The following is a 26642-nucleotide window of genomic DNA, read 5'->3' as shown; positions in this document are numbered from 1 at the left end:
TTCAGACTGTTAGGGTAGTTTTGGAGCATAACTTGCCCTGTGCCCTCACCAATAGCATGCCCTCCAAAAAAACAACAACAACACTCACTCTCTCCTTCCCTCTTTCACTCATTCACGATCTCTTCCTCTTTCTTGCTCTCTCACTTTCGCCTTTAGTAGTGAACAAATAGACTGGTCTGGCTAGATGTCTCCCAAGATCCTGTGTGTATACACTATATACACTGTGTGTGTATATATGTAGTAGAAAGAATATATATATATATGTATGTATATACTGTAAATAATGAAAAATTAAATGAAATGTAAGATTTTACAATGCTTTAAAAGCAAATGTGTGACTAATCATCATTCCATTAAACTACAATGTACTACATTTGATTTTATTTGTAATGGAAAAATAGAAAGTGTAAAATGTATATACTACCGTTCAAAAGTTTGGGGTCAATAAGATTAAAAAAAAGATCTAAATACTTATTCAGCAAAAATATGTTAAATTATAATGTAACGAAAGATGTCCGCTTTGAATAAATGCTGTTATTCTGTTTTTATTCATCAAAGAATCCTGAAACGAAAAAAAGGATACTTTCTCACAAAAATAAGCTGTACAACCATTTTCAACATTGATAAGAAGAAACTTTTTTGTCATGTGACTGATGTTAATGGCTGCTGAAAATTCAGCTTTTCTATCACAGTAATAAATACATTTTTAAAATGTATTAAAATAGAAAAGTGTTATTTTAAATGGAATAATTCACAATGTTATTGGTTATTCTGTATTTTAGATCAAATTTATGCAGCCTTGGTGAGCATAAGAAACTTCTTTCAAAATATTTACAATTACAGATCCCTAGCTTTTAAATGATAGTGCAATTTATTGCAAAAATGCCGAATATAATTATTTTACCCCTTATAAACATTTCTTTTTGCGCTTGAAAAGTGTAGAAAACCTGGAAAACTGAGCAGTCTAACCAGTTTGTCCAGACTAAGAAACCAGTCAACTTTCTTACCTGGTTTTTAAGCTCCATTTTTTTTTTTCAATGAACATGGACAATGAATAACAGTCTGATAGAGAGTTCCATCCTTTTAAAAAGTTGTGGTTTCAATCTTCCCCGAGACACAGCATTAAAACATACCCTGTAGACACTGAGTAAAGATAAGAGCGCATTTTCAAAATACCTTAGGAAAAACAAAACCCATTAATGAAACCAAACCACAGAAAAAGAGTGCGTAGGAGAGATAATGGAGGAGAGATATCAGTCAGAGAGAGCTCTTCAAAGCCGTCAGGCCTGATCCGACTCTAATCTCTGTGTTTCAGTATGTATTAATCTAAGTTCAGCGGCTCCCAGCCTGTTATGGCTCATCGTGTTTTATAGTTCATTCATTAGGAAACGCTACATTATTGGCCACTGGTCATTATTTGCTGAAGGTGACTTACCTGAAGAGACTAACAGGGCTGTGTAGACTTTTTATATCCTCTGTAATATAATAACTTTATATCTGCTAATATACAGTGGCCCCAAAAGGTATTTGACACTAAGTTCACATTTAAAATGGTTCACTCCAAAATTTAAATACTGTCTTGATTTATTCACCCTCATGTTGTCGTTCTAAACCTCGATGATTTTGTATGACCTGTATTGTTATTATTATTATTTTGAGAAATATCTAATTTTCTTTCTTTTTTTTTTTACCAATGTTAAATAGCTTAAATAGCTACTTTTTTGCTTCACAGAAGTCACACAGGCTTGGAATGACATGAGTATAAGAAAATGTACACCGGAATTTTAGTTTTTGGGAGAACTATGCCTTCAAGTCTTGACTTGATGATGATGAATGATTTTCATTGTTGAGGACAATATTCAATGTGGTATCTGGAAACAAATGACCTTTAACTAAATTAAATTTTACCCAATTTTTTAGTAAGATTCAATTTGAAAAAATTCAGTACTAATTTAAGTGCAAAGTCGTCATATTAAAGGTGAGGCCACGCTAGATGTTACGCTCCATTCCCTTAAGTCACACACATGTGAATGTGTGACAGTCAAATTACAAGCAGACCCCCCTAGATGTTTTGTCTATTACTCAACCAAAGTTCAAGTGTGTTGAACTCTGACCTATGTTTTTGCTTAGTGAAAAGATGTTTGACAAACAGAGGAGATAACCAGTACATAATCACCCTTTGGCTCAATACAAAGAATACAAACTTCAAAGCTACAGCATGTATTGTGGTGGTGATGAATGGTATATTTTAACATTTGTGTTTTGGTATATTGTATTTGCCAACAACAGAAGCGCTGGATTGTGACATCAAATCCTGTGGCCAGTAGTCGTTACAGTGATTTCACACACTCGAACACCTTGTGTGACCACAGTTTTAAGTTCATGGAGTCAGTTCCCATTGCGTTCACAAAGGTTCCCTAACTGTAACCACTAACTATGAACAAGTCAGTGTAATGACTTTATTTAAAATGAGACTGGTATTTAATGTACAGTAGGGACACTCATAAGTACACATTTGATCTTGTGAAAACTTATTTTACAATGTGGTGATTTTGTACAGTTGTACAATGTGATTTTTTAGAAAAAAAAGGCAGTTGAAGGTCCACCCCTAAAACTAACCAGTAGTGCATAAAGCCAAGTTCACACTACAGGATTTTAAGCCCAATTTGCAAATTGTTGAGCTCGCCGACAGGTCAGGGTGTTATCGCGGGGGATTTGCGGACGATGAACGCTTGCCAATCTGTTAGTATGAATGAGCCAACAATGCAGCGAAAACGCTCGCAGACGCATCGTCGAGCCCAGAAAAATATCTAGCCTGTTAGATATCCAGAGCCGTCGCGCGACTCAATCTCAGTGATGTCATGAGTAAAGCCAATCATAGCAACGCATGGGTCGAGGACACCAGATAAATCTTAGGGTGTATTCACACCAGGAAAGTCCGATAGTTCACTTGCTTTGGTCCGGACCAAATACATTTTTTTTTTTTGGTACGGTTCGCTTTCACACTGCTCTTTTTGCAAGTGAACCAAAATTTGTAAACCAAACCACACGTGTGCTAAGGTCGTCCATTCATTGGACAAGGATTCTCAAGGGAAATCAGGAAGTGCAAAAAAGGCTCAGCATGGAGATAGGCTATTTCCATATATTTCATACTGCAATGTTTGTTCTTTTACTAATTTTGTGTTAATTCTGTACAAACGCAATATGAAGAAACTAATGAGTATCATATGATACAATGTCATCTATACGAAGTTGTAATTCGGATTTTGAGAAGACGACGAGTGTAACGTTTGAGTGGCTCTATAAACGCGGAAAAATACGACAACTCTCGTCTCTCGTGCATCTTTTCATTCGACCATCTACTGTTTTTTTATATCTCTGGGCAACATCTCAACTTTGCGTTACAAGTGGCACTGCACAGAAGACGGAGAAGGTATAAAGTTTTCATTCATAGAGAGGGGCTATGTTCACTCATTCAAATAATGAGATTCTTATTGTGTACTAACAAGTGCTGTCAATGTTAACGCTTGCGATTAAGTTTGTCCAGTTTAACGTAAATTAACGCATCATCATCCTTGTATTGTAACTATCCTTACATTAATAATAATAATAATTCATTACATTTATATATAGAATTTTTCTCGGCACTCGCTTTAAGGGGGAAACTCGTCAACCACCACCAAAAGGTGGTGAACTGCAAATGCTTTATGAACTGCAAATGATTTTTTTTTTTGCATCTTTTCGCGATTAGACATTCACACACGACGCGCAGAAAGACGCACAATATTCTCTTTCGACGCAGTGCTTTCTTGCAATTCATGTTCACACCGTAAACGAACCGTACCAGAGTTCGTTTGGAACCGTACCGAGACCACCTCTTCAGCTGGGTCTCGGTTCGGTTGTTTGGTCCGCACCCGAGTTCGATTGCTGTATTCACACCTGCCCAAAAGGTCCGCACCAAGGGGGCAAACGAACTAGAGTTCGATTCAATCGAACCAAACAAGGCAGGTGTGAATACACCCTTAGTTTTTCTTTATTATTTTGCTTTTTTTTTCAGAGCAGATCGTCGCACAAACAGTGTGCAGCACTAGTTTCTGTCTGACGTCCATATTCGTGTTGTGTTCTCTTCTTTGCTGGGGATTGGCGCACGTGCTGTTTTGCGTCATTTCTGGTTGGTTTTATTGCTGGTTTTTCGTGACAAAATGTGGTTTGTAGACAAGATGGAATCGTTGGGTGACAGAGTTGTTGTCAACTCGTTATTTATTTGATTATTTTCATGATTTAGACCGTACCATAGTACTGAAACAGCTCTCAGTCACAAATGATTTGCTCTTATCATCCGATCGTGGTTGTGTCTCTATAGGCGCTTTTCCACTGCATAGAACGGTACGGTTCGGTACCTCTCACTTGTGGTGCTTTTCCACTGCATGGTACGGTACAGTACGGTTCGCTTCGGGACGCTTTAAATGGTACCTGGTCTGTTGAGGTTCCAAGCGTACCGTACCGGTACTAAAATGTGACGTGAAACACTGCAGATCACTGATTGGTCAGACAGAATCGTCACTACCAGCGTCACTACTAGCGTCATTGGATTTGCGACACGAGACACTTTTTTTATCAGTATTTTTGTTTTGCTGCCATCAGCCTCATTTTAAACATATTTTTCCGTCTAGCAGTTTAAAACAACCACATACCGAGAATCAGGGACACCATCCCCTCGATAGTCTCCATTGTTCCTGTGTTGTGGGTTTGAAAACGTGGCGCTTTTAAGATGATGTCATGGCAGTAGAGGCGCGCGCAAATAACGATCAGCCCCACACACTTTGAAGGGGTAGCTACTACTGCAGTGGAAACGTAAAGCGATCCGAACTGTTCCGCTCCGAGTCGAAGTGTACTGAGCCGAACCGTACCGTACTATGCAGTGGAAAAGCGCCAAATGTAGTCCGTTGTCAACTCGTGTAGTGAGTTACCTCCTGTTGCGGATAAATCACGTTGTGTTGTGTGGTGTGAACAGCTAAACAACTTGAACACTCCTGATTTCACTGAGAGCAATTCATGTAGTGTGAACCGCACAGTTCAGCCCCACGTTTTAAAATCATGTTGCGTGAACAAGGCGCAGATTGTATGAAAACAGATGAGATGAGATTACAAAATGAGATTGTACCAATTTGCCCCAAAATTAAATATGACATTTTGCAACAAGCTTTTGTTGCAAATAATGGTTGATGCCATTGTAAAAATTAAACCAATCCCTCAGAAATGACACACATTTACACACACAGACAGGAAATTCGTTTATGGGTTGATAACATAATGGTTTCCTTTCGTTCATATCCTTGTCCATCCTTCTTCCTCTACAAGTAGGCTTTTATTCCTGACATCTAATTTTCTTGTTACAGATGGTTTTGGACTCATGCCCGAAAATCAAGCCTGTACAAGCCATCATTAATACTCAGTGCTCATACGTTTCTCTCATTGTTTTCTCAAGCGTTTATGCATGAATACACACATACACACACACACCTTCATACATATCTATATATATATATATAAATGAAAAAAATATATATATAATAAAATATACATACCTAAACACACTTAATGTGCACTGCTCAGTTGAAAACTCATATGTGGCAAAAGAATGACAGGATTCAACAAACTCCTGACCAAGACCAATTTGATTATCTGCACTGAAGAAAGAGAAAGGAAGAAACAGAAAGGCGAGAGAGGAGGGGTGGGTGGTAAAGCTGGAGCGACAGTCAGGCGACAAGGTTAACAAAGCCGCACTGTGTTGATGTGGTGCGGTAAGAGTGACTGATAGAGGGAGAGTCACTAGAATGGAGAAATACATAATCTATTGTGACGTTTTCTGTTTGCCTGTTTCACCTTTCTCAATGCAAACGCGTTCAGTTCTCTGCCGACTCGAATCTAGTCTCCTGAAGCCTGACTTTTGACTATCGGCAGGATGCCTGGTCCAATCTGCAGCTCATTCTGGCCAAGAACCGCCCATTTAGACAGGAAGAGATTGCTGTACTGGTGGCGTTATAATACAGTTACAGTTGTGCTGCACTTTAATTTTCTTTACCCAAACACTAACACCAAAATGAAAGTTTTCATTTAGCTGAAAACCAAAACTTTAAATAATGTTTATTTAATAATCAATTAATGAATTTGAATTGCACATAAGGTTGTTTTGATGTCAACTTTTAATGCTAACCTATCATGTATTTTATGCAAAATGATGTGCTTAAATCAACATGAAATCCCAGCATGCAGCACTCTGCATTGAAAAGTTCAGGGCACCATGACTGACAGCCACAGCGGAGGTAGAGTGTCCGTGATCTTTAATTTAACGATGTAAATATTCATCTGTCCTTCAAATTCACATGGGATATAGCGTCCATATGTCTGACATGTTTACCTGTTATTCACGTGTGTGCACGAAATAGACACTGACACAGTCAAAGCACTTATTACACGTCACTGTTTCTTTCAAGGATTTCAGCCAAACTTTGGCCAATCTGTTCTTCCTCTGAAGTGCTCGTTTTATCATCCAGGGTATTTTATCATGCGTCATTTCCAGATGAACTGATACAGCAATCCCTGCAACTTAACACCACGAGTAAGGTAATATGAGTCTTCCAAATCTCTTTTAGGAATCTTGGCTTGTTCTTCCTTTGCAGAAAAGCTTTGACAGATTGGCACCCTAGGTCTTGAACCGGTCCTGCCACATCACCTTTGTATAGTATTCAGGTCAGGACTTGAACTAGGTCACTGTAGTTCCTTAATTTAGTTTCTTGTCAGCCATTCCGATGTGGAATTGCTTCTGTGTTTTGAATCATTGTCTTGCAGTATCAATTACAATGAAGTTTCGTCTCACTCTCGGATCATGATCAGACTTTCTCCCGAAGAAATGTGTGGTTTTATTTCTTTAGCCTGCTCTTTTAGAATTTGCTTTAATGTGGCATTGTGAGACATTTTGAAGTGACCACTTTTCTTTGATTTGAGCGGTTAAAAAGTAATTAAATATGATTAATATATGATGTAGCCTACTTATCATTTAGAGTAGACTGAACACAGGGCAGGCATAGCAACCAATCCTAACATAACTAAAGCTTTGTTAGTGTACTGCACTATTTTGCATTATATACATTAGTCACATTTTCTATTACATAAATGAAATAATGATTTGTGTATTATTAGTTTCCATTGTCTAATATGTAGTATTTGATTTTTGATATTCCAGTGAGAGAAAGATGCAGTTAAAAAAGGAATCAGGAAATAATAAATACTTCTTCATTCCACTTTACCCCTAGTCTGTCTAGCTCTCTTGTTTTGTATTTTGTTTCCAGACATTTCCTCTCAGGTTCTCTAAAATTGCCCCATGATTCAGCACATATTCCTGCTTGAGTAATTCATGAATTGTATGTGCTGTTTTGTTGCTTTATTTAGATTTACTATACAATTTTTTTTATAAAATAATGTAATTCAATGGGGGGATATTTGTGGGTCCTGATCATGACAAATGACTTGTTACCAGTGAAAAGTGGCCTACATTATTTTAAATATATCTATCCAGTGACAGAGGGAAGGTATATTCGTGCAAAATAATTCTTTATTTTCTGTCACTTTTAGAATTTGTAGGTATAAAGTGAAGGGGAATGTGCATTATGGAGCTTTTTGTATTTTTTGTTGTTTTTTTCTGTCCCCCACCCCCATATTGCAAAGAGGATATTGTTTAGTATTGGTTAATACTGGGATGGACTTGGATGGTAACCAGGTGTCCAGGTTGTTTATATATATATTATATATATAAATTTCTGTATTTTCAGCTTCAGAATCAAGAATATTTTTATTCTGGTGTCACCATTGTCCTGTGCATTGGGTTCACAGTCCAAGTATATTCATTTACACTCACAATGTATTACCACATTTAGCATTTTTATCAAATTTGTTCTTTTACCATGTCATGGAGTATCGTAAAAACATCATATCGTGAGTTCAATACCGTGATATATATCGAATCGTGACATAAGGGTATTGTTACACCCCTAGTACTTATTTGTGTAATTACACTGAAATTGTGACACCTGAAATTAAAGTTGAACCATATTTTCTTCATACTAGAGAGATTTATATCCCTCCATTCAACTGACCCTTTAATAATGTTATAGGTTTTCCTAAAGTAACAAAAAGTGTTTAGAAGGAGATTAACAAAATAGCCTACACTGCACAGTCAGACTTCCTGAAGTTTGAAATAATCCTCATACTATTAAATAGTGCACACTGAATGTTTAAAAAAATACCTGTGGTCCCTCACAGTGCATTATGGGTATTTTTTAGCCACATACCGTGTCTATCTGTTTTGTTTTCTCTCGCTCGTTGTTTCTTTTTAAATCTCAAGTCATCAGTTCAAATATCAGTAACCTTGAGTGAGAATGGGGGAGGGACGAAAGGTGTGTCGTTCTCATGGGTGTTATCTTTCGACAGTGCCACTCAAAGCCATGGGATTTTACCATCATTACAGCGATCACACGCTCACTCTCAACACACATGTGCCCGCCCCAGTGCCAGACGCAACAGGAAGTGACTGTTGCCTGGGCTACACAAGGAAGTTACAGCATTATGTTCACAGAAACACACATGGAAGTTTCCCTTTCACTAGAATCATCTCTGTGTCAAAAGTCATGTGCTCATGAGTTTGTATTCATTAATCAGCAGGGGAAGCCATATTTTATTTTTAGGGCTTTCTGTTTTCATAGATTATTAATTAAGGGCTGACTTCACAATATGCATCTAGAAGGCCAATCACTCAAGGGTTCGGGCAGTGAACAGCCACTGGGGAAGATAAAATAGGAGAGGTAGGACAGGGGAAGTCCCCTCTGTCATGCATATGATATGACCTCTGCAATCACATTTTCACATGAAAGAAACTTCTTTATCTCACATGCACATAGGCAAAGACAGTAAATTGGGGTCAGGGTGTGGTGGCTCGCTATTGTGTTGTACTGTTTTGTATTGTAATAATGGAAGGAATGACTGTGCCCTGGAGATTCCCTCTCGCTCTCTCTTTCTCTTTTTAAGCTCATTTTTTCCCAGCGGCTGTTGACATAACCATCCTAATTTTGGTGTGTACTTTGGAAAGTTATTGAAATTAAACCAACTTCTGTGGAAGGTCCACTATCATCTGGATATCACATCTTTTTGGGTAGACTTGAGATTTGCGTCAATTTAACCAACATTGAGTTCAGTTTCATTGGTTTTTATTGGCATGATTGTTTTACAAACAGAGACAAAGCATCAATACAAAAAAACAAAAAAAGTGATTCCATAAATGAAATGAAATTAAATTTAAAGGATATGATATAAAAATGTATGTATATATTGATTTTATTAATTATAAAATTAAAGAAAAATTGGAAAAAAAAATGTTTTTAAAGAGACATTTAAAGGGATACTCCACTTTTTTTTTGGAAATAGGCTCATTTTACCATTCCCCCAGAGTTAAACAGTTGAGTTTTAACAATTTCGAATACATCCAGGCGATTTTCTGATATTTAGAAAAATATCAGTAACCAGACAGTTTCTGTTCTCATTGACTTCCATAGTAGGAAAAAAAATATACTATGGAAGTCAATGGAACCAGAAAATGTCTGGTTACTGAAATTTTTCTAAATATCAAAAAATCAGCTGAATGGATTCGAAAACAGTAAAACTCAACTGTTTAACTCTCTCTGGGGGAGTTATTAAATGAGCCTATTTCCAAAAAAAAGTGGAATATCCCTTTAAGTAAGTGGTGATGTACAGTCAGACGGTCATTACTATAACCAAAGAGGCTGATCAGGACCTGAATGGAAGTTAAATATGGGGCCAGGAAATATTGGTTTGAGTTTAAAATAATTTGTTGTTTTTCTTGTAGAGACCACGAAAAGAGAACAAAAGGACAGCTATGTAGGAAATGCGTGTTTCCTAGATGAGCTGTCAGTTATACAGTGTTACCCTGGCCAACAGCCGTTTTTCAGATGTATTTGAATAGTTGCATGTCACGATTGACCAGTTGGAATCAAGTATTTCAGTGCGCTGTGAAATTAACTTTGAGAACAGTCTGTAGGCCCACATACATAGACAAATAACTAGCAAACATGGTGGCCATTGGTGTGTTTTTCTGGTTTATATAAATTGACACTCTGTCAACTGTTGTCATGTAAGTTAGCCGTGAGAATACTGGCTAATAAATAAAGAGAACGGATGTTTGATCTGGAGTGAAGTCACTGCCACAAGTACAAGAGTCTTTGTGTCTATAAGTATATTTGGTGATTTGTGTTTCTTTCACTGAACTTTATAAATTAGATAATAATACTACAATGACAGTGTGGGCTAAATATTAAACTTTAGGTCAACAGTCTTCGCTCGCCAGGAATGAGGGGAATGTGTGTATGCTAGGAACAGCCGCACACTTGCATACAGCGTTGTGCTTACATGCTCAGTTTTCAGGAAGATATTTCACAAGTCTGTAGCCTGTTAGTGGTTAGTCGAATCCAACCTGTTACCATCAAGGATACTTTACAGTTGCACTGTGGTAAATATAGCGTTGTGCGTGTCTCTCTATTTGGATATGGATTGGTTGTATTCATAGTTTATTATGTCATTGTGTTTCATGAACATGTGAGCTTTAGGTTTTTGTTTTGGTATGCAGGAACTCTGAGGTAGAAATCTCACATTACTTGTTTACACTCACACCCACAGAAGTGGGGGGGAAAGCAGGGCTTTCCAATTTCACATCTCAAATAAATTGGGTTTTCAACTTTAATGTAATTTAATGTTATGTTTTTATTTAAATATTTCAAAAACATTCTGTTGTACATGTACTGTATGGATGGAGTGACATCACTGGCTCAGAAACTGTGGGAATGAAAAGTCCCAGTATCTGAAAATGAATCATCAAAATATAAATAAATTGTCCCAGTATCACCCCAGAGAGGTGTGTGTTTGTGCATGCGCGTGTGACCAGTGACCCGTGACCCTCGCACACACTCTGGGGAGAGGCCAACTCAGCAACTTCATCCGCACTGTTGCACTCCATGGTGGGAGGGGGACGAGAGTACAGAAAAGCGAAAGATGATAAAGAACAAGAGAGAAATGGCCCTCTGCTATAGAGCAAGTACTTAAAGTTCAGATCTGCTTAGTTTATTGTTGAAGTTTACAAGCACAAGTCCTCCAACCGCTGGCCCGGCTCATTTATTCAGCTATTCTCTTTACGAGCCCACGAACTTTTGAGTGTTTAAGTGAGAGATGTTTATCCGAGATGTGAATCCTGAAGTGTTGAGTGAATCTGTCATGAATTTAAAGTTCACTCTAAACTTATGACTGCTTCTCCGCGTCAGTGACAGTATCCTTTACTTTGTCAGTGCTTCGTGTATGTGGTGTGTCAGGGATTCTCTGGACCTCTGTTCAGTGTTATTTCAAACCAGATTGCTCTTAAAGATCCCATGAAATCACTTGAAAAGTGCAGTTTTCTTTTTTACTGTGCTGACATATTTTTCCTGAACCAGACTGGACAAATTAACTGCTCTTCCTTTTTTAAGCTGTAAAAAGTCACAGCTGTGAGACGTGAGCCATGATTTGCTACTTCCTAGTTAGTGACAGGTGTTATTAGGGGGGAGGGGCATTCTTATTCTAAATAGCATATGATTGGAAAGAAATCAGTGCAGGATGAGTCATCAATGTGTCTCCCAGGAGAGATAAAGTGTTGAATGATCATAATTAAAATCACTCATCTCAGTTGTCGTGGTGCAACACCTGGAGGCGGTCTACACTAGATGCGACAAAGCGACCGTTGCAAATCTGTCTGTTCTTCGTATCAGAAGTAGTGCAACCGCTTTGAGTGCTTTAAAAATAGAACGTGGCCTCAGTTTACTCTTACATCTAGTGTAGACAGTCTCACTGATTGTAAGGGGTTCTTATTGTGTTTTGTCAAATCACATGTCATTCGCATCCAGGATAGACATGGTGTAAGTGACCACCTAGCAACCAGTCACTACACCCCACCAACTTGGTGGCAAATTTTGCACAAGCAAGCACTGCTCAAAGTGCAGACTACTTTTTAATTATTTTTTTTTATTATTATTATCTACAAAATTGGTTCTCAACATTTTTGACTCCCTTCAACCCCACTGTCCACACGGGGATATTCAAAGGCCCCAGTTGTTTGTGATTTACTAGTTAAGGATTAAAGATAAGGATTAAAAAAAAAATACTATTTTTACCTGACCAAAATTTGAAAGCGTGGCATAACTTGAAAAGTGTGTGTGTGTGTGTGTGTGTGTGTATATGTGTATATTATATATTTGTCTTACTTTAAGTAATTTTGAGGCCCATTCGGTAGTTTGCTGAGGCCCACAAGTGGATCCTGGCCTCTTGGGACCTGTACCATGATGGTAGTTGAAGAAACTCAGGTTTGCAGGATTAGTTTCGAGTTGACAAACCCAAACTCAAACCAATCCAACCAGGCTTTGTTGGTACCATGATGCTGATCATCAACTTTCTCTGTCAACTCAGGCTTTGATCCTCTTGAGTATAGGAGTTTAAGTGTGACATCGGTAGCGAACAGCCAATCATATGCTGAGAAAGAGTGAAACTCTTTCAAAACTCATTGAAATTAATTTCTTTTGAGAGAAGCAGCACAAATCAATTAATAAATAAAAATATGAAAATACTAAGAATTTAAACAAATTTACACAGCAAGAAGAAAATAGCTGTCTATGAAAGAGGACAACTAAAAGAAAAAGTTACTGTATATCAGTGCAAGTAAAAGTTGTGAAGTTAGTTTATACAGTTGATAGTTATAGAGAGAAATGAACTTTTTAAGCTCTCATGTAGTCATTTTATAGCTTCATCTATTGGTTCTAAAGCATATTTATATTACCTTTTTATATATTTATTTATTTAAAATCTGCGTAATGTGTGATCGATTAAGGGTATAATAATTGCATAAATAATTTCTAAATCATACAAATGTATTCTTCTAAATAAACATTACTTAAAGCCAGATGATTTTGTCTTTAAAAATCATTTGCTATGTAGTGGAGTAGAAACAGGTAAAGTGACTTTATCGCATCAGACATGTGTCACTTTGCTCACAGCTGATTGGTCCAAGTTCGTTTTACAACCTCTTACCTGGAACATAACTTGCCCCGGACCAAGTTAGCTGTGGAGCGCAAGTGACTAAAACCCAAGGTTGGCGCAAACTAAACTGAAACATACCTGGCTAGCCTAAACCGGCTTCATGGTACAGGCCCCTGGTTGAGAATATTTGTAACACATCATCTCCTGCATTTCTCTTTTTCACTATCTTACAGGAATATGAAATCCTGGACATCTGTCATATCAGGGATACCAGGACGGGGAGATATTCCAAGATGCCAAAGGTACATTTTTAGTTGTGCCTGTGTTGGAAAAAGTGCATATGAACCTTTCCAAACATAACCTTCATATGTCAGGAGTGTGTGTGCGTGGTAAACTTTGCCTGTGCTTTTAGGACCCACGTATACGTGAAATGTTGGGTTTGGGCAGAGGAGAAGGGAACTCCGACTCAAAGCTGCTAACTGTTGTCTACGGCAACGACCTGGTCAACATCTCCTTCCTTAACTTCCAAGCTGTGATGGATGGCTATTGCAAGGTAACCATGGCGACCAGACCCTGTCACCTAGAAGCCATGTCCATGCTATCACTCCCTCTCGCTCTGTCCTGCTTTTTCAATTTCTACCTTTTTGGAAGTGTGCACTCTGAATAAATTATATCAGATGACTTTCATTTTATATATATTATTTTCCTCTCTCTTCAAAACATTTGGCACACATGACCTTTTTATTTATTCATAAGATTATCATATTTACATTAAAGCATGAGTTCATTTAAACATGTTTTGTATTATGATTGGGTTTCCAGGTGTGGACTGACGAACTGTTTAAACTTGCCACAAACACACTCTCCCAGAATGCTTCCCGCAACACCTTCTTAATGAAAGCGTGAGTACTCTTCTTGTGTGTGTGTGGTCCTGGTAAATATAAATGTAGTACAGTTTGTACAGTATAAAAACCATTACATCTATGGAAAGTCCTTATAAAACATTATTTTTTTATTGTGAGGCCAAGTGACCTTACAAAAAGTCTCAGTTGACTTCACTTCACCACAACTTAATATTTCACAGTTGCTCGTGATTTTAATTCTCTTAATTGATTTTATCGAAAATGTGACCTCACAAAGCAGCATTATTTCTCCTAATTGTGTCTTTTCTCGTAATTGCGACTAAATCTTTAAATGTGACTTTAGATCTCCAAATGCAACTTTATTACTCATAATTGTGGCTATTTCTCACAATTGGGAGATCTTGCAAATACCACCTCCTTTCTCTGCTACTTTATACTGTTGTGGCTCCATATCTCTAAACTGCAACCTTGTGTCCAAGGCCCTGTCCACACTACTGCGTTTTCGTTTAAAAACGGAGACTTTTTGCTACGTTTGCACCTCCCGTGCAGACAAAAAACGGAAAAAAACGAAGACCTAAAACGGAGAGGTTTAGAAACGTTGCTGCTCTATTTTGCGTTTTGAATCTCTGGAGAGCGTTTTAGTGTAGACGAGACAAAACGGAAGACTTTAGAAATTATGACGCAGAGGCGATTGGGTGTCATCAGTCATGACGTATCCTTCTCTGATTCGTCAGCCACTGTTTACACCGGCACGCACATGCCCAGTGTTAGTGAATGGTCACGTGATCAGCGTTTTCAGTCGTTTTAATGTGGACGAGGATCAATGCTAATACGCAGATAAAACGCTGGTGTGGACGGAGATCATATTCGTTTTAATTCTCCATTTTTAAACGAAAACACAGTAGTGTGGACGGGGCCTAAAAGTGACTAACAGTTTCAGCTTTATTTTTCAGAATTACGACTTATTTCTCAAAATGGCCACTTGTGGCTTCTTTCTTCTCACATTTGCACTTTATTATGTGATGCATAAGTCACATTGTGACATAATATATCTCCTCTAATTCTCTGAACCCAAGCTCGACTGTACCCTACAAAAGTTCAAGCTAGTTTTTCACATAACTTTGGGTTTGCCTCAGAGTTGGTTTTGTAATTGATGGTCGCGTAACGTTAGTTCAGCCAAAGATGACATTTTAAAGCTCCAGTCCCCAATCATGGAAGAATGAAGGTCATACATATGTGTAAATGACAAAATGTAAAATTTGTCAGTCCCAAATCCATTCAGCAGGACTTGGGTTCAGCTTTATACCCTCCAAAATGAAATACCACAGTCCTTGTTGTCATAGTCTTTGCCTCTGTTGGATGCAATGCTGATGTCAGGTGTTTTTTGTAAGAATATGTAGTTGCTGATAGGTTTAAAGTACAATACATTAAGTGCAAATAATCAGTGTCATCTGTTTCTCACTGTCATTTTTCATAGTTACACAAAGCTGAAGCTGCAGGTAAATCAGGATGGGAAAATCCCAGTGAAGAAGTGAGTAAACACAAGCTGTCTTACTCAAACACGGTTATGTTTCCAGTTCTTCAGGGCTTCGTTGTTAATGTACCACTTCTTCTTTCATCATTCCTTTCACTTCTTCTCTTTTTTTCTCTTTCACTTCTCTCAGCATCATGAAAATGTTCTCGGATAAGAAACGTGTGGAGAATGCGCTGGAGCACTGCGGTCTGGTCAATAGCAGAGTAATCAGTCGAGCACAGGTTGTTACACATCGAACCATTCAGTTTTGTCTGCTGAGCTTTCATAAAAAGTGTTTGTGTCCATTTCTCTCTCATTCTCTTTTGTTGTTTCTATATAAACGCACTGTTTTTAAATAACCTACATTCGTTTCGATTCAGAAGATCCCTGTAGTCTAATTTCTTGTAGCGTCTCCCTCTGTTGTCACACGTTCATTTGTTTTTCTTCTTCGTGGTGATCTGTGATCAATCCTTTTATGGTTCAGTTTGGACACAGAGGAGCTGGTCTTAGATCAGCACATGTCCAAATTTCAATCTGTTCACTGTCTTACACTGCCCTCTGCTGGTTACATTTCAGAAAAAATTGAGATTTAAAGGCATAGTTCACCCAAAAATTAAAATGTTGTCATCAATTACTCACCCGTTCCAAACATGTAAGACTTTCGTTCATCTTCGGAACAAAAAAATCTGACACAATCATGGGATACTATCACTTTATAGACCATTTTGCGAGATGTAACTGGTCCAGAAGCACTTCCTGTTTCCATTTTTTAACACTACTTAAACGTTGGGATAAAATACAACCAACAGAACATAATACAACTGAATCAAAAAGTTAATCAAACCTCTACAAACATTTGAAATCAAGAAACCATTTACAAACTGACACAGGAAGTGTTTCTGGACAAGTGTTGTTTACATCTTGCAAAATGGTCTATAAGAGGAACAGGCTTATTCAATTTTTTTAATACAATCTGTTGATCATATAAATCAATCGTGTCTCTTCAGAAAATTTAGACTAAACCGCTCGATTCATATGGATTAGTTTCACGATCTCTTTCTGAAAATTTTCAAGCGTCAAAGTGGTAATTCCATAGCTGCCACTGGAGGGACAGAAAGCTCTCAGATTTCATCAAACATCTTCATTTGTGTTTCGAAGATAAACAGAAGTCTTACAGTCTTCTTTTCTAAAGTCACAAGTCTTTTTTTCTAGTCATTTGTTCTAGTGAACAACTCCAAAAACATAGCACAACTCTATATATAGTGCAGAACAAAATGTTTGCTTGCAAGACAAAGCGAATGAAGTGGATTAGATTACAGCTCTAGCCATATTGATCTGCGCTGCGCTGTCAGGTGCTGTCCTCTGGTTAATGTGGACATGGGTCAGTGCTGTTGAACCCATTTTGCATCTCGGTTTTCAGATGCAAAATGGGTTCCATGGTAATGTCCCCCTTTAAATGCATTTCAGGCCCAAATGTTCTCCATTTTTCCTCACATCTTTTATTTGTGACACTAAAGATGGAAACTATGGAGACTTTGAAAATTCATTCATTCATTCATTTTTTTTTTTTTTTGTGCATTTATGTTTGGATGCATTTATTTATTTCTTTTCTCTCAGGGGGATCATGGTATAAAGCTAGAGGACTTTACCTGGGAAATGTTCCAGAACTTCCTCAGCAAACTATGTCCCAGACCAGAGGTGGAGCGTGTCTTTGTGGAGCTGTGAGTGAGCAGAGTCCAACTGCAATGACACAGATACAGTGATCCCAAAAAAGTATTTGGACACTAGGACACATTTAAAAATGAATGAATGGCATTCCATTACATAATATATCAACCAAGTGGCATTTATATCAAAGAAAGTTTTTATATCATAAAATATAGAAATGCACTTCTAAATATTTGTATTAAAAAGTAACTAATCAAAATTAATATTTATTCATTATTAAGTCTGTCCAAATACTTTTTAGTGGCATTTTATGTCTTAACTATGTAAAGATCCTTTGAACAATGTGTTATTCTGTACTCTGTGTCTGTGTGTGTAGTGGCTCTAGAGGGAAGCCCTTCTTGTCTCTGGATCAGTTGATGGACTATATAAATCGGAGACAGAGAGATTCTCGACTAAATGAGGTTCTTTACCCACCGCTCAAGCGAGAACAGGTCCGCCAACTCATGGAGAAATATGAAACCAACGTCAGCCAGCTGGAAAGAGGTACGAAGCACACACTCACACACATTTAGACATTGTGACGATGAAACTGTTGGTGGTTTGTTTTACGTGTCCATGTGTGAGCAGACCAGATCTCCCTAATGGCCTTCGCAAAGTATCTTGGTGGTGAAGAGAACTCTGTGGTTCCTTATGAGAGGTTGGACATCATCGATGATATGAACCAACCCCTTTCCCACTATTTCATCAACTCTTCACACAACACGTACCTCACAGGTATACACACACACACACACACACACACACACACACACTCTAAAACACGCAAATATGGTCATAAACGCACACTAACACCCATCTATGCTCTCTCGCTTTAGTGGGGCAGTTGACGGGCCTGTCGTCAGTAGAGATGTACCGGCAGGTGTTGCTGACAGGGTGTCGCTGTATAGAGCTAGACTGCTGGAAGGGCCGCCCACCTGACGAAGAGCCAATCATCACGCACGGTTTCACAATGACAACTGAGATTCCATTCAAGGTGTGTTTGTGGTCCCATTTTCCACTTTACCTCTCATGATGCAGTCAAATTTACCGGTTTTCATTAAATTTTCATGGCTTTCCGTTTACATTGGGAGTTTATGTGGCAGCCAGATACATTGTATGTGTCTTTCCTAAGGGCTGTGAATCTAGAAAGATATAAGCTTAAAGGGAAACTCCACTTTTTTTTGGAAATAGGCTCATTTTAAAACTCCCCCAGAGTTAAACAGTTGGGTTTTACCATTTTCTAATCCATTCAGCCAATTTTCTGATATTTAGAAGAATATTAGTAACCAGACAGTTTCTGGTCTCATTACTATGGAAGTCAATGAGACCAGAAACTGTCTGGTTACTGAAATGTTTCTAAAAATCAGAAAATCGTCTGAATGGATTCGAAAATGGTAAAACCCAACTGTTTAACTCTGGGGCAGTGGTAAAATGAGCCTATTTCCAAAAAAAGTGGAGTATCCCTTTAAATTATTCTAATATTATTTAATGCATCATCGGACTACAGCATCAGTTTATAGCCATCTGTGTTGTTTGTGCTTTAACTGGATGGATGCTGTTAGATTTTTGGTGTATTTGGCCAAGCAGTGGTTTCAGTGGCTAGCCAATGTATTTGATTTCTCCAATACATAAAATAAGTAAGCTTGACTATTTCTTGTGGGGAGAAGAATTTATTGAAGGTTTGTATTGTGGCAGTCCTTCAGCAGCGATGTTGGCATGTCACCCTTCAATAATCTTAACCCAAAGTTCTGTCTGTGAGACAGAAATTTATACATGAAGACAAAGCCTATGGGCTACAAAAAATAGAAACCTGTTAGGACCTCCCACAGGAGATCGATCAAACTTGCTAATCCACTCTGAGCAATGCTGATTCTTTGTCATTCACACCTATCAGTTTTTGTGGGCCATACATCTGAATAAGCCATTTGGCACACGCATTTTTAGACACGGACATAGTGGATTACATCTGATACACTACTGAAAATACTAAATCTATCAATGCCAGTCAGAAGCCGCACAACACAAGCACATCGCCATCATTTTTTTTAAACTTCTGGATAATAGTTAATGTAATTAAATTAAAGTAAATGTAATAGATAATGTAATTTGTGAGTCTAACTCCATTCGTGAGATTGCCACATTTGATCAAAATGTTTGAATGCAGTGCATTATGTTCTCTTCGTCCCTTTGATCACAGTACGTTTGGTCAATAGTGTGTATTGCACATATTTAAATTGTTTATTGTTTATAAATCGTAACGTGTGTGACAAGGTATATGTGTATCAGGTCTGTCTCGTCAGCGCAAATGTATAATGTGTTACATGTATAAATTGAATTATGAAAAACAATGGATTGTAGATGCTTCTTCGCGTTATAAGCCTAGTGCACACTATTTATCAGTGGCTTTCAAAAAAGTGGTGGGGACAATTCAACTTTGGCAAAAAGTAGTGTGGACATGTCCCACCCGCAAAATACACCTATGGTATGGACATACATTGGCACACTGTTGACCTTTTTACCTGCAAAATTTAACTCATGCGCAATCGCACACACACTGAACTGCAATGTGTAATGTTTTTAGGAGGTGATTGAAGCTATTGCTGAAAGTGCATTCAAGACGTCCCAATATCCTCTGATCCTGTCCTTTGAGAATCATGTGGACTCGTAAGTATAAGGCATGAGTGTGTGGATAATGGTGATACTGCTTGTCTTTTTTCCTATTTATGTTTTATCTTGATTATTATCTGGTCTTTTTAGGGCAAAGCAACAGGCTAAAATGGCAGAATACTGTCGCTCTATGTTCGGGGACGCGCTACTCATTGATCCACTAGACAAATATCCGGTGAGTCCTTCAACGTAAAAAGAGCAGTTTTCAGATGCCAACTGTCAAATATGATGCATTATTTTGTCTATTTTCTTAATAAACAAAAAATCCAAATCTAAAAAGACGGAGCAGGCACATCCCATCCATCCATCCATCCTCCCTAAAACTTTTAAAATTAAAGATTTTAAAATCCTTTAAAAAAAATTCAGGCCAGACATTTAAAAGCCAACATTTCTATGATAAAAGGATGTTAAGTATGCAGTCATTTGTTCATAATCACAGACTAAACCTTGACAGGGTGATCAGGACCCCAGTGCAAAGAGAAAGGCTATTGTATCATCCTGAAAGCATTTGTTTCCCACTGATTACACAGGTACTTAATGGATAAAAGAATAGGTGTATGTTAAATGTTAATTTGACCTTAAATCATTGTATTGTTGTTAGTAGAGCAAGAGCATGGCCCGCTGTACAGTATAGGAAATCGCATGGCTGTGTTTGGTCATTACTAAAATATTTGACCACAGAAGAATGCAGTGATTGCCTGTGTTTAATAGTACTAAAAATAGTAAACAATCATATTTTTAGTTTGAGGCTAGATATGTAGATTTTACAATCATGATTGTTTTTACAGCTGGAACCTGGTCAACCACTGCCAAGCCCCCAGGACCTGATGGGGAAAATCTTGATCAAGAACAAGAAGAAACACCACCACAGGGCATCAAACGGTGGGAGCATTAGACGCAAGGACGGAACAGACGAACAGTCCTCGCCTTTGAATGGTGCGTAAATGCACACACACTCAAACATACACACACACCAAAACATAACCTGATCTGATCTAGATAGGGTTTTCCAGACACTGGGACCATTCACATAGAACTGTTTTTTTTTTTTTTTTTTGCATTTGAAAAAGTTAGAGATGCATTTTTTTTTATATAAGTTGAATTTTAACTTGTGTTTTAAATGGAAATGAAGCAGTGAATAAAGTTTACATGAATTACAAGATGGATTTCCAATATAATCAACAATTATATAAGAAACATTACAAATGTAAACATTTAGAAGAAAAAAAAGAAAAAAACTTTGTATCTTTCGCCGCCAGGCGCTGCCATTGTGCAGGTGACGTCACGGGGTTGGTTGGCTCAAGTTTAACAGGCTCTGGGCATTGAAAATCGCGACATCAAACTGTGTTTACACCAGTGTTTTGACCGCGAACGACTAATGTTAGGTACAGTCATTAGACAAAAAGATGACGTCTAATGTTAGATGTTGACAAACTGCACATAGAAACATTGTTCGCGATGTCTGCCGTCATATTCCCGTCTCGTCAACAACATGTAAGTTAGCATGTATTTGTTAAAGGGGAAATGAAACGTCCATATTTTCGCACTGGTAGTGCTACAGCCTACATACTAGGAAAAAGTGTCTCCGCCCTGACATCCTTCAGGAAAAGCATCGCCGCTTCCACACGTCTAACTCCCGGCACACTGGCACAGCATGGTAAACGTGCGCGCCGGTGATGCAGAATTGACCACGCAATACATGCTCAAGATCAACCTCTTGACAACAGATGGACTCTGACACGGAGGGCATCGCAGTACAACAGCCACACTGACACCTGGTAAGTTAGCGTTGCAAACCCGCTCTTCGCCCCAAACCACCACCGGCTGTTCTACATAGCAATGTAATTTACATGTTGTTGACGAGACGGGAATATGACGGCAGACATCGCGAACAATGTTTCTATGTGCAGTTTGTCAACATATAACATTAGACGTCGTCTTTTTTGTCGAATGACTGTACCTAACATTCAGGGGCGGAGTGGGACCAAAAAATCTACCGGGAAATTTCGTAGACCACCGGCCCTCGTCGCCGGCACGATTAGCCAATAGCATTTACAGTTTTACTGATTTAAAGGGAACTTTGTTGTACTAGTATGCTGGAGTAAAGTTCATAAATGGTCGTTCTTTCCCATAGTACTTTCTAAAACTAGTTGGGTGGACTCTGTGCCTCTAGGGGGGTTCGGGGGCATGCTCCCCCGCAAGAAAATTTTGGACATTTTAAGGTTATAATGCATCAATCTCATGCTCTCTGAGAGATCGAAATTAAGACCCATGAACTGCTCGTTGAACAAAGAAAAAGCATTGATTTGTACCAGGACAATAAAGAGGGCTCAAATATTTTTTTTAGTTATGAGAGTCTCAGTTTGCATTACATTATCAATGGTGTTTTAGGATGCCAAACAATTATTATAATAATGTAATAATGATTTATAATTATTCCTATGACGTACTGTAAAATCCATTTATAGCCTAAATGTGTAAATGAAAATGAGTATTTCAAAAGTATATTTTAACCTACATTACACTATAATATAGGAAAATTAAAATACTTTTGTCCTAATTTCTTCACTTGCAAGAAATAAACCCTTGAGCTTTTATTTAGGAGAAAACACCAGATGATCACGAGAGCAAAGTAATCACGCAGAACAAACTGGATGCTATTCTAATGTCAGTTATTATAATGGCGCAACGCCATATGGTTTCAATTTTAGTTCGTTGGCAAAATATAACGCTAGAGACCTTAATGTTAGGTTTTACATTTTACATCTTTACATATCTGTGTTGGGAAAAGGGAGAAGAGAGAGTTCGGCAAGGCGGATTCGAACTCGCGTTCAGCGCATCAAAAAGCTGGATTCAAACACTTCACGCCCTACGACCTACGCCACTGAGGCTGTTCTATGACGGGTGTCGTTTTGCTGTAAAGACAGGCATTTAGTGCAAATATATGCTCCGTTATAAAAAATGTAAAAAAAAAAATTGTTTTCTTCCCTTAGCTTGGGCCATGGCGAACTTCCAATAAATACATTTTATCAGACCGGGCCGGCCCTCGCGGCCTCGTAACACTACCGGCCCACCAGGAAAACTCCTGACTCTCCCGATTGCCACTCCGCTACTGCTAACATTAGTCGTTCGCAGTCAAAACACTGGTGTAAACAGAGTTTGATGTCGCGATTTTCAATGCCCAGAGCCTGTTAAACTTGAGCCGACCAACCCCGTGACGTCAACTGCACAATGGCGGCGCCCTGGCGGCGAAAGATGCAAAGTTTTTTCTTTTTTTCCTTCTTATTGTTTACATATGTAATGTTTCTTATATAATTGTTGATTATATTGGAAATCCATCTTGTAAATCATGTAAACTTGATTCACTGCTTCATTTCCCCTTTAAGAGTGCATGAGATGCAGCTAAAGACAGGAGACGGGCCCGTAATTATAAAGCTATGACGTCATTAGTTTCATTACTGTACGGCTTGATTGAATCACGTGCGCACACATACAGAGATCATGCAGCGCACACACATAAACATTCAGGAGCACAGAAAACTGTTGTCAACGCTGCCCACCACTTTGATTGATAAAATCAATTCACTACTGAAACGCTACATTATTGATTGATTGATTGATTGATTGATTGATTCCTTTATTGTCATTGTACTGCATTATGTTTAGTGTTATTAGAGTTATAGAGATAACGTCGCTGTTTTTTTTTTTTTAATAATTCAATACATAGCTTCACTATTAATAGACATACCCTGCTTAGACAAAGGTAATTCACAAACGCACAATCTCTGTCTCTCTAATTCATTTAAATAAATCGAATCTTACTAAACTACTTCATCACTATGTCTGATTTAAGCAGGCAGAATGCTAGATCTAACAACCCGTGGAAGTTTATACCACTAACAAGGCTCAAAATAGCCCCACACTAACACAGTAACATAATGAGGGTCCCTACGTGCAAAACGAAGCATTGAGAACTTTCTAAGTGTACAGACCGTTTAATAAGAAGATATTTCATGAAGACAGTCTACTTTGTGTATACAGACAGGAGCCATCTTGGAAAACAGTCAAACCACGAACATCGTGCTGAGTGATCTGAACTGTATGAAGTTCAGCGTTCAACTGTATGAACGGCGTTCAAGGACCGACTTATCGAGACTATTTTCTAAGATTGCTCCTGTTTGTATACACGAAGTGAACGGTCTTTATAAAGTATCTTCTTATTAAACGGTCTGTACACTTATAAAGTTCTCAATGCTTCGTTTTGCATGTAGGGACCCTCATTATGTTACTGTGTTAGTGTGGGGCTATTTTGAGCCTTAGTAGTGGTATAAACTAGCGATTTCTTTTTACTTAGTAAATGCCCCCAGTACTAGTATTTAACGCTAAACAGTTTTTATAGATAAAACTCTTTACTCTTTACACTCTTTACATCATGAAAACAAATCTCAGAGAACAATTGACAAGGTACCGATGTTTTATTAGACCAAAGGTTCATTTTGCGCCGGAGTTCTCCTTTAAGTTAGTTCTGGTTGTGAAAAGTATACCAGAGGTGTAAATCTCAAGGTTGCATTTTCATGCAATGCTTATTGGTTTATTACATTTATTTAGTAACTTAATAGAGAATTTTTGACTATTACTAACACTACTCTTGTGTTGGATCTGGATGGCCCATAACTTTACATAGCTTATCTATTAGGCTACTCGGATGAAAACGATAAGGTGTAAATGTCCTTTGCGATGCGTTTTGTATGGTATTTTCCTGATATGCTGCATTAGCGCTTCTTCATTGCATTTTTGTCTGCGGGATGTTTTTTGTGCAAATGGGCCCAGCATTGACTTTCTACGCCACTGGCCCTGTGCATGTTTTCAAAGTAGGGAAAAACATTGGAAAAGCAGCAGAGTGAAACAGAAAAACATGTTCTGTTTGAGTGACCCGTTAAAAGTGTTTGCCAGTGTTTCCTGCATCAGCACATCGTTGTGTTGTCCTACTAGTTGTTCCTGCAAGCACAGTGCTACCTGTGATGTCCAATTTGTGAATGAATGATGCATATGAGCCAACTCTTTTAATAAATCAAACCCATGACTTATTAATAGGAGTAAGCCTGACAACAAGCTCAGTCAAAATAAATAAGAACTCATTTTGAGTGTATTTTCACACTAGTATTACACAGTCTTCAACAACCATTTCTCATCTGATCTTCTATGAGAAATTATAACATTTATATCAGTGTGAGATCATTTAGAATTCATCACTTATTCTCATGGGACATTTTATTGCACATCTCTTTCATATCTGCTTGATTAGAGAGTTAGCTCATGAATGGTCTGTCATCATTGACTCACCCTCTTGTCATTCCAAACTTGAATTGCTTTGTTTCTTAGCTCTAAATTATGACATTTACAACAAATATTTGGACTCTTTCTTTATCTACTTTTGCAACTCAACTGTATGAGGGGCTATTTTAAATTTGAACTCTTCTTGTGGTTCCAAAACCATTCTGGCTCATTCATGAACAATTCAATATACACATGATCCATTTTTCATTTACCGCTTTCATTTCACTTTCAAACCCATTCATCATGAGATTTGTGTTTAGATTGTCCGTTGTCTGATGGGGAGGTGGGCCAGAACATGTCCAATGGGGATGAGAAGCTTGCAGAGAGGATGGCCAAAGACCTTGATATCCGCAAGTCTATTGGTGGGTTTGTGCCTAGTTGACTTTGAGGTTTCAACCAATCAGGATGAAGACCGAAGTCACTTAGGCACCAGTCTGGAAGTTCATGGTCAAAGCATTTGTAGTGTATATTCAATTTTCTGTGTTTTTGTGTGTGTGTATTTTGTTTGTTTTTTTAATATTACCCTGTAGATGGAGAGAGTGATGAAGAGGAGGAAGAGGAACCCATTCCAGATCCAAAGAAACACAACAACACTGATGAGGTAACTTGATTACTGTCCTGTTCACGTTTATCCTCCCCGTCTCTTTCTATGCACATTTTTGACATGTCTCTCTCTTTCAGGGTACTGCGTACAGTGAGGTGAACGCTACAGAGGAGATGTCCACATTGGTCAACTACATAGAACCAGTCAAATTCAAATCCTTTGAGGCGGCCTGCAGTGAGTACTGGTACTTTTCAAATCACGGCTGTTACTATACTGTGTATTCTAGCAGGAACAGCAAAACTGTGTTGACCAATCAGAAGCCAGAACACAATCTTCCATTTTTAAACGATCCCTCTCTCTTTCTCTGTTTTTAGAGAGGAATAAGTATTTTGAGATGTCATCTTTTGTGGAGACCAAAGGCATGGATACTATGAAGAATTATCCCGGCGAGTTTGTTGAGTATCCTTCATCAGCCTAGGATGTTGATTAGATATTGATTGTTATTTACTCTAACACCTTTTCTAAACTTGTCTACTTACTCTTTTTATTTGTGTTTGTAGTCCTGATCTGAATTCTCCTTAAAGTGTGATGTGTTGCGGGAAATATAAGCCATTATATACACTCATCTAAAAGATTATTAGGAACACCATACTAATAATGTGTTTGACCTCCTTTCGCCTTCAGAACTGCTTTAATTCTATGTGGCATTGATTCAACAAGGTGCTGAAAGCATTCTTTAGAAATGTTAGCCCATATTGATTGGATAGCATCTTGCAGTTGATGGAGATTTATGGGATGCACATCCATGGTATGTAGCTCCCGTTCCACCACATCCCAAAGATGCTCTATTGGGTTGAGATCTGGTGACTGTGGGGGCCATTTTAGT

General features: G+C 38.1%; 1 protein-coding gene across 4 annotated transcripts in view; it reads left to right on the top strand.

Moving 5' to 3' along the window:
- Positions 1 to 26642, top strand: part of plcb3 (phospholipase C, beta 3 (phosphatidylinositol-specific)) — an 83077-nt gene that overhangs the window by 37858 nt on the left and 18577 nt on the right. For 3 of the 4 annotated variants that reach the window (XM_039669303.2, XM_039669302.2, XM_089128462.1), the window contains exons 3-18: positions 13359 to 13427; positions 13538 to 13678; positions 13948 to 14027; positions 15466 to 15519; positions 15653 to 15743; positions 17119 to 17222; positions 17546 to 17712; positions 17797 to 17943; positions 18045 to 18202; positions 19790 to 19872; positions 19966 to 20050; positions 20664 to 20811; positions 25473 to 25574; positions 25743 to 25813; positions 25894 to 25990; positions 26131 to 26215. In XM_039669303.2, the coding sequence (XP_039525237.2) occupies positions 13359 to 13427; positions 13538 to 13678; positions 13948 to 14027; positions 15466 to 15519; positions 15653 to 15743; positions 17119 to 17222; positions 17546 to 17712; positions 17797 to 17943; positions 18045 to 18202; positions 19790 to 19872; positions 19966 to 20050; positions 20664 to 20811; positions 25473 to 25574; positions 25743 to 25813; positions 25894 to 25990; positions 26131 to 26215 (1682 nt within the window). The remainder of the gene's footprint in view (positions 1 to 13358; positions 13428 to 13537; positions 13679 to 13947; positions 14028 to 15465; positions 15520 to 15652; positions 15744 to 17118; positions 17223 to 17545; positions 17713 to 17796; positions 17944 to 18044; positions 18203 to 19789; positions 19873 to 19965; positions 20051 to 20663; positions 20812 to 25472; positions 25575 to 25742; positions 25814 to 25893; positions 25991 to 26130; positions 26216 to 26642) is intronic. The other variant, XM_089128461.1, reaches the window with a different exon arrangement.

Source organism: Pimephales promelas, chromosome 1 (genome assembly GCF_988280905.1).
Source record: "Pimephales promelas chromosome 1, fPimPro1.hap1.1, whole genome shotgun sequence".
Taxonomy (NCBI): Eukaryota; Metazoa; Chordata; class Actinopteri; order Cypriniformes; family Leuciscidae; genus Pimephales; species Pimephales promelas.
The sequence above is the reverse complement of the archived record's forward strand: the minus strand, read 5'-3'. Positions and strand labels throughout refer to the sequence as shown.